The sequence below is a fragment of the Lepidochelys olivacea genome (assembly GCF_965140295.1).
Source record: "Lepidochelys olivacea isolate rLepOli2 genome assembly, chromosome: 8".
Lineage (NCBI taxonomy): Eukaryota > Metazoa > Chordata > Testudines > Cheloniidae > Lepidochelys > Lepidochelys olivacea.
The window spans coordinates 78,569,754-78,582,376 of record NC_140418.1 but is presented as its reverse complement, the minus strand read 5'-3'; the positions used below and the strand labels follow the sequence as shown (position 1 = coordinate 78,582,376).

Here is a 12,623-nt window from a genome sequence, read left to right as displayed (position 1 = left end):
GATGAGGTCTTTCATCATTTGCTGAGATAATGGACATAATAGAGAAGATGAGAGAGCTTCCCAGGTGCAGCCTCCTGCACTTCTGATATATTCGGTACTTAAAACAGCCCGAAAACACATTTTGAAAGTTCAAAAATCCTTCTGCAGCCACCAACAGCCTCATGGTTAGTTGACTGAAAAGAGAAGATTGACTACTCAGCTTCCCAATGATGCCTGCCTGGTAAAATTATCAGGAAAACTGTCTCTCTACATCTGCATCCAGCTTCCATGACTGCTTAGAAGTGTTGCTTTTTAAACAGCAATATAATGATAAAATGCTTAATAAGATTAAACTATTGGAAAGGGAAGGACAAACAAAAAGAAGATAGGAATAGAGGTCAGGAAATGGAAGACTGAATGAGACACTGTGTGCCGGGGTGTGATGAACAGTAGCTTTCACAGTATTTGACTCTCCCTGTGCCTACACTGTCCCCCTACCAGCTTTCCATACGACTGTTTGGGGAAGATCACATTTTCTTTGTATTCAAACAGTTACTCTTCTAGGCTTTGCCTCTTCAAAGTCAAAGCTTAATTTCTCTCTGAGACACCCATCACTGACTGCCCGAAATAACAGTTCTGAGATTCAATTAAATTGGTGATTTTACAAACGCAAGACAGAGAAAAAGTGTAAAATCAAAGGTAGTACTAGGCTAATACTTCTAAAAATATTGCTAGACAGGCAGAAATGTTTATTTTGTAAAGTAAGAATTTATTATCCAGATCCAGAAATGGCAGAATCTTTGGTGATTGATCCACAGCTCAAGAACTGTTTCGCAGCTTCTGAATCCAATTTTACAACCTTCACCCTCATTGTCCTCAAAATGCATCTCTTAGCAAAAGCCCTCTCCACTTAAACATCTCTGTTTTCTCACTTCTATATTCATGGTGACAGGATGCTTATTACATCCCATTTTTATTGGTCCACTAAGGAAAATATAACTGCACAAACTCATTCATTCTCAGTTAGGAGGTTTTGTTCCTAGCAGCATTAGATGAGTATCAATGGAAGCACCAATTCCAACCTACTTTTTCAGATACATGTCTCTCCACCAAGGAAATTTGAGTGTCTTACCCTCAATTACAGTATACGCATCCATTAGTGGCTCTTTCACCTTTTTTAATGACCCTTAATTAACATTTAAGGGTCAGACCTGGCAAATGCCTAGCAGCTCTGTGCTGGAGAGGTTACCTCCCAATAAGTAAATTACGTTTTTTTAATTAGACACATACAGATTGATACAATTGTTAGAGTCTTTGAAGAAAAATTCCAGATGAGGCCAAGGTAAGGAAGAGAACAGCTAATTGTAATCCAAATGCAGTTCCTAATACTGTTAACACTTAAGCACATGAGTAACTTTACTCCCAGGAATGATTCAATGGACTCAAATGGGACAATTCACGTGAGTAAAATTATCCATATGCGTAAGTGTTTTCATGACCAGGCTCTGACTCCACAATGGGTTTATCTAGCAAGAAAATGTGTCTTGTCTGGGCTAATGCAACAACAAAAAATCAATAAAGGATAACTTACCTTTAAAGGAATTTTTTATTTTATGTTATAAACAACACTAGCATTTAAAGACTATAATAATACTGGGACTCAACTATATCCTACTTCAAATGAAAGTTCACATGACCCCTACTGAGAAGAAACAAAAGTACCAATTTTTTTTTAACATCTTTAAAGCTCAAAAACTAGAAGCAATCAGAGCTATCCTAACTAAAACTGTTAACATGCCACATTCCCCCACATAGTTATGTACCATTAATATACTTGGGTAACTGATCCTACCAGAGCTGATGGCAGGATTTGAACCCATGTCCTTCATTGTTAAAAAGCATTAGATGCTATTTCTTGAGCTAGCGGTTCTCAAACTTCATTGCACTGCGACCCACTTCTGACAACAAAAATTACTGCGTGACCCCAGGAGTGGAGACCGAAGCCTGAGCCTGCCCGAGCCCCGTCACCCTAGGTGGGGAGGCTAAAGCCAAAAGCCTGAGCCCCACTTCCCTGGGTGAGGGGGCCAAAGCCCAAGAGCTTCAGCCTCAGGCTGGGGACTTGTAACCTGAGCCACGCCGCCCAGAACTGAAGCCGAAGCCTGAGCCCCACCACCCAGAGATGAAGCCCTCAGGCTTCATCCCTGGGTGGTAGGGCTTGGACTTTGGCTTTGACCTCGGGCAGTGGGGCTCGGGCTTTGGCCCCGGGCCTCAGCAAGTCTAATGCAAGCCCTGGTGACCCCATTAAAATGGGGTCATGACCCACTTTGGGTTCCCAACCAACAGTTTGAGAACCGCTGAAGGAATAATTACATTAGCTGAAAGCATTACCTGTGTGGGCCAGCTACTAGATGGGGAAAAAGACATAAGAATGGCCATACTGGGTCAGACCAAAGGTCCATCTAGTCCAGTATCCTATCTTCTGACAGTGGTCAATGCCAGGTACCCCAGAGGGAATGAACAGAATAGGTAATCATCAAGTGATCCATCCCATCACCCATTCCCAGCTTCTGGCAAATGGCGGTAGGGACACCATCCCTGCCCATCCCAGCTAATAACCATTGATGGACCTATCCTCCATGAATTTATCTAGTTCTTTTTTGAACCCTGTTATAGTCTTGGCCTTCAGAATACTATGTTTTTTAATTTGGTATATACATTTAAGTTGAGCCTCTATTATGGGGTCTTTAAAAAGTTTCCATTCAGCTTGCAGGGATTTTACTTTTGGTGCTGTACCTTTTAATTTCTGTTTAACTAACCTCCTGATTTTTGTGTATTTCCCCTCTCTGAAATTAAATGCTACAGAATTCGGCCGCTGTGGTGTTTTCCCCGCCACAGGGAGATTAAATTTAATTATATTATGGTCACTATTACCAAGCTGTCCAGCTATATTCACCTCTTGGACCTGATCCTGTGCTCCACTTAGGACTAAATCAAGAATTGCCTCTTGTGGGTTCCAGGACTAGCTGCTCCAAGAAGCAGTCATTTAAGATATTACGAAACTTTATGTCTGCATCCCTTCCTGAGGTGATATATACCCAGTCAATATGGGGATAGTTGAAATCCCCCACTATTACTGAGTTTTTTATTTTAATAGCCTCTCCAATCTCCCTGAGCATTTCAGCGTCACTAGCACCATCCTGGTCAGGTGGTCTGTAATATATCCCTACTGCTATCTTCTTATTATTCAAGCATGGAATTACTATCGATAGAGGTTCTATGGTACAGTTTGATTCATTTAAGATTTTTACTTCCTTTGATTCTATGCTTTCTTTCACATATAGTGCCACTCCCACACCAGCACAACCTGTTCTGTCCTTCTGATATATTTTGTACCCGGATATTACTGTGTTCCATTGATTAACCTAATTCCACCAAGTTTCTGTGATGCCTATTATCTCAATATCCTCATTTAATATGAGGCACTAGTTTGCCCATCTTATTAGTTAGACTTCTAGCACTGGTATATAAGCCCTTTAAAAACTTGTCACTTTCTCGCTGTCTGCCATTACATGATGTAATTGAACGGGACTTTTTTTCTTTTGACTGTTTCTTATCAGATCCTGCCTGTATTTTATCATCTTCCACCCTCTCCTTCTTATTAAGGCATAGGGAATCTCCATTTATAGATCCTCCCCTAAGGGATGTCCGAACCACGTGCTCCTCCGCACCTATCGGCTTTTCCTCCAGCCCTTAGATTAAAAACTGCTCTACGACCTTTTTAATTTTAAGCGCCAGCAATCTGGTTCCATTTGGTTTAGGTGGAGCCCATCCTTCCCGTATAGGCTCCCCCGCTCCCAAAAGTTTACCCAGTTCCTAATAAATCTAAACCCTCCTCCCTACACCATTGTCCCATCCATGCATTAAGACCCTGCAGTTCTGCCTGTATAAGTGGCCCTGCGCATGGAACTGGAAGCATTTCAGAGAATGCTACCATGGCGATCCTGGACTTCAATCTCTTACCTAGCAGCCTAAATTTGGCCTCCAGGATCTCTCTCCTATCCTTCCCTATGTCATTGGAAGCATGCTTCCTTGATGGGGTTATATTTGTATAACTAGAATTTGGCCACATCTGCATTATATGCATTATCATCTGCAATGCAGCTTAATTATCATCTGGTCATCCAGGTGATGACTTACTGTAAAAAGTCATTTACTAATAGCATATATAAAATAGAACATTTTGAGGGAGACACAGGAAACAGCACTATGTGATTCTGCTTTTAGACATATTTAAGGCATATTTTTGAGAAAAGAAGACTGAAAGGGGAACCTGATAACAGTCCAAATACATTGAGGGCTCTTATAAAGAGGACTGTGGTCAATTGTCTTCCATGTCCACTGAAGGTAGGACAAGAAGTAATTAGCTAGATCTGCAGCCAGGGAGATTTCTTTTTTTAGATATTCGGAAAAGCTTTCTAACTATAAGGATAGTGAAATACTTGAACAGATTACTAAGAGAGGTTGTGGAATCCCTATCATTGAAGGTTTTTAAAAACAGGTTAGAAAACATCTCTCAGGGATTGACTAGGTCCTGCCTCAGCACACGGGGATGGAATAGGTCAGTGATTGTCAATCTTTCCAAACTACTCTACCCCTTTCAGGAGTCTGATATATCTTGCGCACCCCCAAGTTACACCTCACTTTAAAATTACTTGCTTACAAAATCAGACATAAAATACAACTGTGTCACAGCACACTAGTACTGAAAAATTGCTTACTTTCTCATTTTTCCATATAATTTATTAAATAAATCAATTGGAATATAAATACTGTACTTACATTTCAGTGTATTGTATATAGAGCAGTATAAACAAGTCATTGTCTGTATGAAATTTTAGTTTGTACTCACTTCACTAGTGCGTTTTATGTAGCCTGTTGTAAAACTAGGCAAATAACTAAATGAGTTGATGTACCCCCTGGAAGACCTCTGCGTACCCCCAGGTATACGTGTACCCCTGGTTGAGAACCATTGGAATAGCTGACCTCTCAAGGCCCTGCCCAGCCCTATATTTCTATATCAGGCCAAATTCTGCCCTGAACACAATGAATTTACACCAGAGATGGAATTGGGACTATATACCTTAATTATATTGTGTGTGGAAAATATTGCACCTAACAGCAAAATCAAAATGAGTTCGAGGGAATAAACTGGCAAGCTGAGCTGTTTCAAACAAAAGTTTTGATCTGCTGAGACTGGATTTATGTTATTAAGTATACAAATGTTCAAACTGTAATGATGGAAGAGCAATGTTGTAATATTATTTAATTAGAATGACCAGAGCAGTTCATTAAAATAAGATTAGATTTAAATAACAACCCCAGAATCTCTTAGTTTTGAGATTTATTATTAGGATTCTGGACACAGAGACGAAATGTAAATATTTTAATGAAGTTCAAATAAATGGGAAAAAGTTACACTCACTCTCAGCCCAGGAAATCCAGGAGGCCCAACGCCACCAACAACTCCCTTTAAAGAAAGAGTGAATATGGAACAATCAGCACTTTAATATTTTAATACATCCCCACAAATAGCAAGGTAATGAAAGGTGATCTGCAAAGAAAAAGAAATTGGAATTCTGGCTTCTCTCTGATGTATAAATAGGGCCTGAAAGATGACTAATATTATGCATAAAGAATGTATGTTCTAAAAGCCCCTTTATTAAGGTAAGAGAACCCATAATAAACATGACGTGAGAAATGAAATCCTGCCTCTAAAACCAGGGAAGATCAGACTTGACATTCCTGCTATTTTAAGGGGGGGAAACTAAAGAGGAGTGGGAAAACAATTTTTTTTGGGAGGGGCGGGGGGGACAGCTTGTCAGGCTCCCTTTATCTATAACTAGGAGGCCAAAAAAGGCCCAAGCTCCATTTTAAAATGAATTTCTTTGCAGACTGCCTTGAAAGGCAATGATCTCTTTATGGGCAACTGTTTACGTATATCTAAAACTGATTCAACTTCTAGTGCACATCTGAAGTGAACAGACAGTTCATTATAATTATTCCTTCTTTTACAGCTGGAGAATATTTTTAAATAAGTTTCAAAAAATAAATTACTTCAAACTTTTTTAGCAATTTTAACAAACTACTGGCTCTTTCCTGCCCAAATTAAACTCTGTGGTTGCAGAGCCTCAAAGGTACTACGAACCTTATGGGTTACCCAGTGTTAAAGACTGCAATCTCTGATTTAGTTGGGGATTGGTCCTGCTTTGAGCAGGGGCTTGGACTACAGGACCTCCTGAGGTCCCTTCCAACCCTGACATTCTATGATTCTATGATGATTCTATGCTCTCTCCCTTTAGCCATCCAGGTCTGCCTCCTTCCAGGCTCAGACTCTATGCAGCTTAATTACCATGTGGCCATCCAGGTGATAGAAATTATGTCAGGGGCTCAGTGCATCCCTTCACATCCAAATGTTGGAGGTGGGGTGTATGAAAGCAAATCTTGGCCCACTGTGAAGCTATTGTATTGGGCTTTCCAGCTGTGAGACCAAAAGTTTTAAAAGGTAACTTCCTCCTTCTCTGCCCCCGCCACCCATCCACCAGCCCCAAACTCCTCCGCCGTACCAGCTGGGAGGGTTCTATTCTGCAGTGGGCTGTGGATGGGGAATGTAACATGTACATGATTAAGGGCTAGGGAGAGAAACATGAAAACAGGGATGGAGTAATCCTGGCAAACAGAAGGAGGCTGGGATGTGGAGAGTATGATTTGTCCCAGCCATAGCTGAGATAACGGGGGAGACTTCCTGAGTCTCCGGGGACTGCTATCTCTTATCACCGCAGAACTCCCAGTCAGCATGCAGTAGCTCCTGCTCCACATTATCAGCACGAGAGGACTCTCAGTAAATATCACATTAGATTTCAGCCTGACCTCCAGCCCCCTGCAGCTGCAGACTTGGCACCTTGCCTGAACCAGCCCTGCAGGGTGGGTTTTTCACTGGCTATTTGAGGAGGCTGCAATATCAGCAGCTGTCTTGGTAGAGTAGAAGAAACTCATTTTAAACGTGTGGTGCTAAAATGCAGTTCTTTGTAATGTATAAGTCTGTAATTTAGGACCTAGACTTTCTGAGTTTGTCTCTATTCAAGTGTTGCTCTTCCCCTTCAGTTCTGGTGGAAAGGACGCATCTGCTTTGGAGAGGGGCAGAACGAACTGACCCTTGTGTATAATTTGTACGACAGTTGGTTACACTAATAAAGCCCTTTGAGTTCTTTCAAGATGGAAAGTGCCACAGAAGTGAAAGATATTATATTACCTAACCCCTTGGTGAGCTTCATTCCAGAGATCAGAAATGCTGAATACATTTACTGCGTGCCAAAATCCTGGTGCCACTGGGCAATCAAGGCATCAGCAAAACTTTAAAGAGTTTCCAGTTGGTGCAGCAGAGGAGGGGTCATCCTCAGAGATTTTGTTACAGTTCCCTGGTTCTTCGCCCAGCTCCTGGCCCTCACCCAGGTTAGAGTAGCCCGTAGGCACTAACTGCCCATCTTTCCCAAGGGAACATCCATCAGCTGAGAACAGCTGCAATCTGGCCACTCCTACTACCTGTTCATTGTGTCAGGGACCACAGGAAGGGTGTTGGAGGAACTACGTAATTTAGCTCTACATCTATGGGGGGCTTCTCCAAGCCAGGGGAATCCACAGCTAACAGGCTGCAGCCAGAGTCAACTAAGAACATGGCAAGAGAGAAGCTCCTTTGAAATCAGTACTGAAACAATGACATGATGACTGTCACATGTTTTGATTACTGCATCATCAGAGCACATTATTCTGAAGAGGTGTTTCTAAAGAAAGAGCGGCTGCCCTACTAATGCTGAGTTACTAAAAGACAGACAAGCAAAAGACAGGTCCAGAAGCTTATTCAGTAATAGTTCAAAGGTTAAAGCTAGTAAATACCTGAACATACTAGAGCCAGTTTCCTGAGAAACAACTTCAGAATATCCCCTTTTTAAGAGACCATGGAACTGTATCATATCAAGCAAAGTCATGTCCTAGGGCCCTAGTCACTAAGAATTTTAGCAAGAATACAGATTTGTTTAGTTAGCCTCAAACAGGCAAGAGTTTGATCCTGAAAGGAGCAGAGCATCTGCAGCTCCTAATGGGAGCTGGCCACATTCAGCAGCTTTCAGAATCTCTCTCTCTCTTATCTGAGCACCTTCAATGTAAAATCAAGAGTGATAGCAAATTTCTAGTGTACTGCATTGAATCTCCTCCTTTTCAAGAGGTTTGTTTGGTTTTTGGACAGGTTTTATCAATGAGACATTTTAATACCATCATGTTGTAAATTGCAAAGTCACACACACAATTTGATACCTACAGGACTCCCATCTGCACCAGGGGGGCCTCTGTTTCCAAAGTCACCTGGAAAACCCTAGTAACAAGAGAGAGATAACACTGTTAGAATCATAGCACACACCAGATATTATTCTTCACATTACACTTGGAAATATGTAAGAAATGCGTACACACTAAGAAATTTGGCAAGCACAAATGACTTGCCCTTTCTTATCCAAAGCTGGGAGGTTCTAAAAGAAGCTTACAAGAGTCAGGTGCACAACCCCCATTGAATTTTTATGGGATTTGGACACCTAATTCCCATAGGTTCCCTTGAAAACCCCAACCCAAATTGACCAAAGGTACTAGAAAGTAAGATGATACTAGCAAGAAGGGGGGAAAATAAACCATTTCAGCTGCAAAATTCAAAACACACTTCATTGTCTTACTCCAAAATCCCATCCAAGAAAGATTTCAGAAGATTTTTTGGATGCCATTTTAAGTTGCAAGAATATGACGTTATCATCTTACTGAGCCCTTATGAGGTCGATACTATGCAAGTGCCCATTGGAATGTTTGTTTGGGGTCTTCTGATACCCAGCTCCGTGCCTTTACTACAAGATCACACCTCCCCCATGCCATATAGCATTTACCTAAGACTGTTTTTTAATATTTATGGATGAAGACTCAATATGACAAACGTGCATTAAAATCAATGACCAATATGAGGGACTCAGCACTGCTCAGAATTAAACCTTCATTTTCTAACCATTCTGTATGCAAAGTTATCTTTGCCAATGTAAACTAGTGCATGCTTGCCTGGTTGAGTCTGCAGCTAGAGACTGAAACAATAGCACCAAATGAGGTATGCATTTCCTCATTCATATTAGCAGAGTGTTGACTTCAGAGTTTAGATATTGGGGTAGTGATGCTATGTAGTCACCAGGATGCATCTGGAATCTGATTGGACAAGTGAAATTTCAATTTTGAGCCAAAATTAGCATTGTTGTCTGGGGCTGCAGGACTCGAAGTCCTGCCTTGCTGGAACCGTGATCTTTTTTGCTCCCTATTATGGATCCTATTTTACTTCCCCATACGTTGCCCCCGGAAAGGAAGCACGAATTGATTGAATTATTTTAATTCCTATTGATTTCATATCGCTATCAAATGCTCACTAACCAACTGGAAGAGCCACATGTGGGAGAGAGTGGATTCAGTGCGGTGGTGCACAAAAATTAATGCCCACAAGAGCAGCACAATTCTGTTGTAAACAAGAGCACAAAAAATGTAGTGATCAATGCCAGTATATGAAGTTGGAGGGAAGGTGCGTAGTGGAGAACTGTGCAGAGCCCTACTAATGCTAGAACCAGTCTGATTTAACACATTTCTTAATAATCTGGAAGAGGTAGTAAAACAGCACACCAATGAAATTTGCAGATGATACTAAATTGGGAGGGGATTCAGCTTGGGAAAATGCAAGCTAATACATCCAGGAAAAAAAACCCTAAATATAGAAAGTATGAGAGTAAAATATCTTGCAAGCACCAGGGTTGTAAGAGAGCCAAGAATGATCTTGGACGTAGGAGCTTGTGATACAGCTGTAAAATTCCAGCGCAATTTTGTGCTAAATTTGCCAACACACCCTAAAAGTAGGGAACATGGTATTTGAATGGACAGTTCATAGTTGCTAGCATACTATTTTTAGACTATACTAGAGGACACAGTTTGCTATGTTGCCCTTCCATCCTCACAGGTGTTTCGGCCAGTGGATTAACACCATTTATAGACTTACTGGCCATCCCTCCACAATTGCTCTGATCCATCCCTAACCTTCTCAGTGCATTCTCATAGGGTTTGTCTTGTTCATACTGCAACTTCTGCAACATGATTTAGCTCAGGTAATTTAAGTTAACTACCACAACCGTAAATTCTAGTGTACTGTAGATATTCCACAATAGTTTGTTCCAGGAAATAAACATTTGTTCCTAGTCATGGTTCATCCTATGTCAGTGGTTCTCAACCTATTTACCATTGTGGGCTGCATAACAATTGTCATGTGGGTCACATCCAGTACTACCTGTATGGCTTTGAGGATGTCACATTGGCCACAGCTGTGTGCTGACTGGGCCACAGGTTGAGAACTACTGCCCAAGGCTGAGCCCCAGGATAAGCTAGGATCCAGAACAAACCTTTGGGAGTGTTTGCACTGAGATTTACAAATATTTGTGACAGGTTTCAGAGTGGTAGCCGTGTTAGTCTGTATCAGCAAAAACAGCGAGGAGTACTTGTGGCACCTTACAGACTAACAAATTTATTTGGGCATAAGCTTTCGTGGGCTAAAACCCACTTCATCAGATGCATGTATTTTCCACTCCATGCATCTGATGAAGTGGGTTTTAGCCCACAAAAGCTTATGCCCAAATAAATTTGTTAGTCTCTAAGGTGCCACAAGTACTCCTCATTGTTTTTGCAAATATTTGTGAGTGTGATGTTAGAATTCACAACTGTACTAGTTAACACACATTAACCGGAACCACCCTTCCATTCCCACAGACTGGAGGGAGCAGTTTCTTTCATCCTGCATGTAATTATTTCATAAACATTACCTTTTCTGCTCTCAGGTGTTTTCAGGTTTATAGTTTTCTCTTTGTATAGCTGCAAGAGGAGGTTAAGATACTAACCTTTCACCTCCAGTGGGCCATGCTCAAAAGTGCCTCAGGTCACACAAACTATTAGTTTAGCCCTTTCAACCTTCCTTCCTTAGGTTGTCTAGATCATGATTTATCAGAGCTAAATATCTTTAGTTAAGAGCTGGGAAGGGGAAAAAGGGGTGCCTAACAATGGATAAACAGGAACCACAGGCCGGGAACTGAAAGGAACCTTAAAAGTTGCAGTAGGGAGGTGGGAAGTTTGCCCTGTAATTCAAAATACCTCTGGATTTCTCAGCCATGTTTTTCTTTAATCAAAACTATTAGTCTTTTACCTTGGTGTCATCATAAGAACTGGAGTTTAACTAAATAATAAGGGAAAATTATCTTGTATAACTCTCCTCTCCTCTACAACCATTGGACTAGAGTTGTTCCAGCTAGTTTTGTTTTGTCTTGTATTGTCTGGTTTGGTCTTATTTACTTATACTTTGTCTTGTACTTTTCAGTCTTGTCTTATTTTGTTCCAGTCAGCTTTCACTGTGGACAAGAATATATCCCACTCCTATTCCTCTGTGAATGTACCATTAATAGCCTATATAGTATCTTGCAATAAGTTACTAGGCTCATAATTCCTCATATTTTCATCATAATGTGAATTAATTTGATTTATTCATTCTAATTCATGTGCTGACTTTTGAATTGTAATCATTACAATGAATTAACACTGTATTTTTAACACAAATAATAGAATATCAATTATGAAAAGGAGAAAGACAGGTAATATTGAATGGACTGTTGCATAGTAGATGGTTGTTTATTACAAACCACAAGTCAACTCACTACTTCAGCATTCCGGGGAGTAATGCTGGCCTAAATCCTGGCTCTCCTGAAGTCAATGAGAGCATTTCCAATGTCATCAGTGGGGCCAGGATTTCACCCAAGGAGTTTAAGCCCTGACAAATTACTATCTGTGACTGCATCTGAAGTTTTAATTTGTCAGATGTTCTCCAGATCAATTCTGAAACATTCTCCATGCTCTGTAGCAGCTTTGCACATTCAAAATACACAACAAACTATTCAATGTTTTATGATTCATACATTAAAAAACTCCAATGGATGGCTATGGTGATCTCAATATTTAACATAAGTAAATGTGGAAATTCATTACTGGACATTGTATTAAAATCCATAAAAGAAGTTAAACCATTAAAGTTCCTACAACAGTGTAAACATACCAACATCACACAGATACAATTTAATATCCTTTGGATTTCTAGTTAAATAGAGGAATGTGGCTTATTCACAACAAAATGCAAACATGCTCAACTGACCACGCTGTATTTACCAAAAGTGAAGCCGCAACATCACAAAGCTGTAACCACCCAGACATCACCACTGCTGCCCTCTTAACGGGCCTTCTGCTGGGAGAGCAGGAGGCCAGCTTTTCTTAGCAGCTGACACTACAGAGACACTCCGATGGTGAAGGTGGCCAGAGGCTGCACCGAATCAAGGCATCCCCAGGCAACATCCCTGTCCTGGCAAACACAGTTAACTTTTTTGGGCTGCACTGGCCTTCTAAAAGCCCACTGAGGAAGGGATGTTTGGTGCCATTTTCTGCTACCTCTTCCTTTTGTCAAAGTTTCTGCCATCAAGCTCCTGAATTTTCAC

General features: G+C 40.9%; 1 protein-coding gene across 2 annotated transcripts in view; it reads right to left on the bottom strand.

Annotated features, from left to right (window-relative positions):
* The window catches only part of COL24A1 (collagen type XXIV alpha 1 chain), a 242,558-nt gene that overhangs the window by 147,077 nt on the left and 82,858 nt on the right, over positions 1 to 12,623 (bottom strand). For both annotated transcript variants that reach the window (XR_014712726.1, XM_084637175.1), the window contains exons 13-14: positions 8,351 to 8,404; positions 5,462 to 5,506 (exon numbers count right to left, since the gene is read on the bottom strand). Coding sequence is in view for 1 of the 2 variants with exons in the window: in XM_084637175.1 (XP_084493301.1) it covers positions 5,462 to 5,506; positions 8,351 to 8,404 (99 nt within the window). In the remaining variant the exon portion in view is untranslated. The remainder of the gene's footprint in view (positions 1 to 5,461; positions 5,507 to 8,350; positions 8,405 to 12,623) is intronic.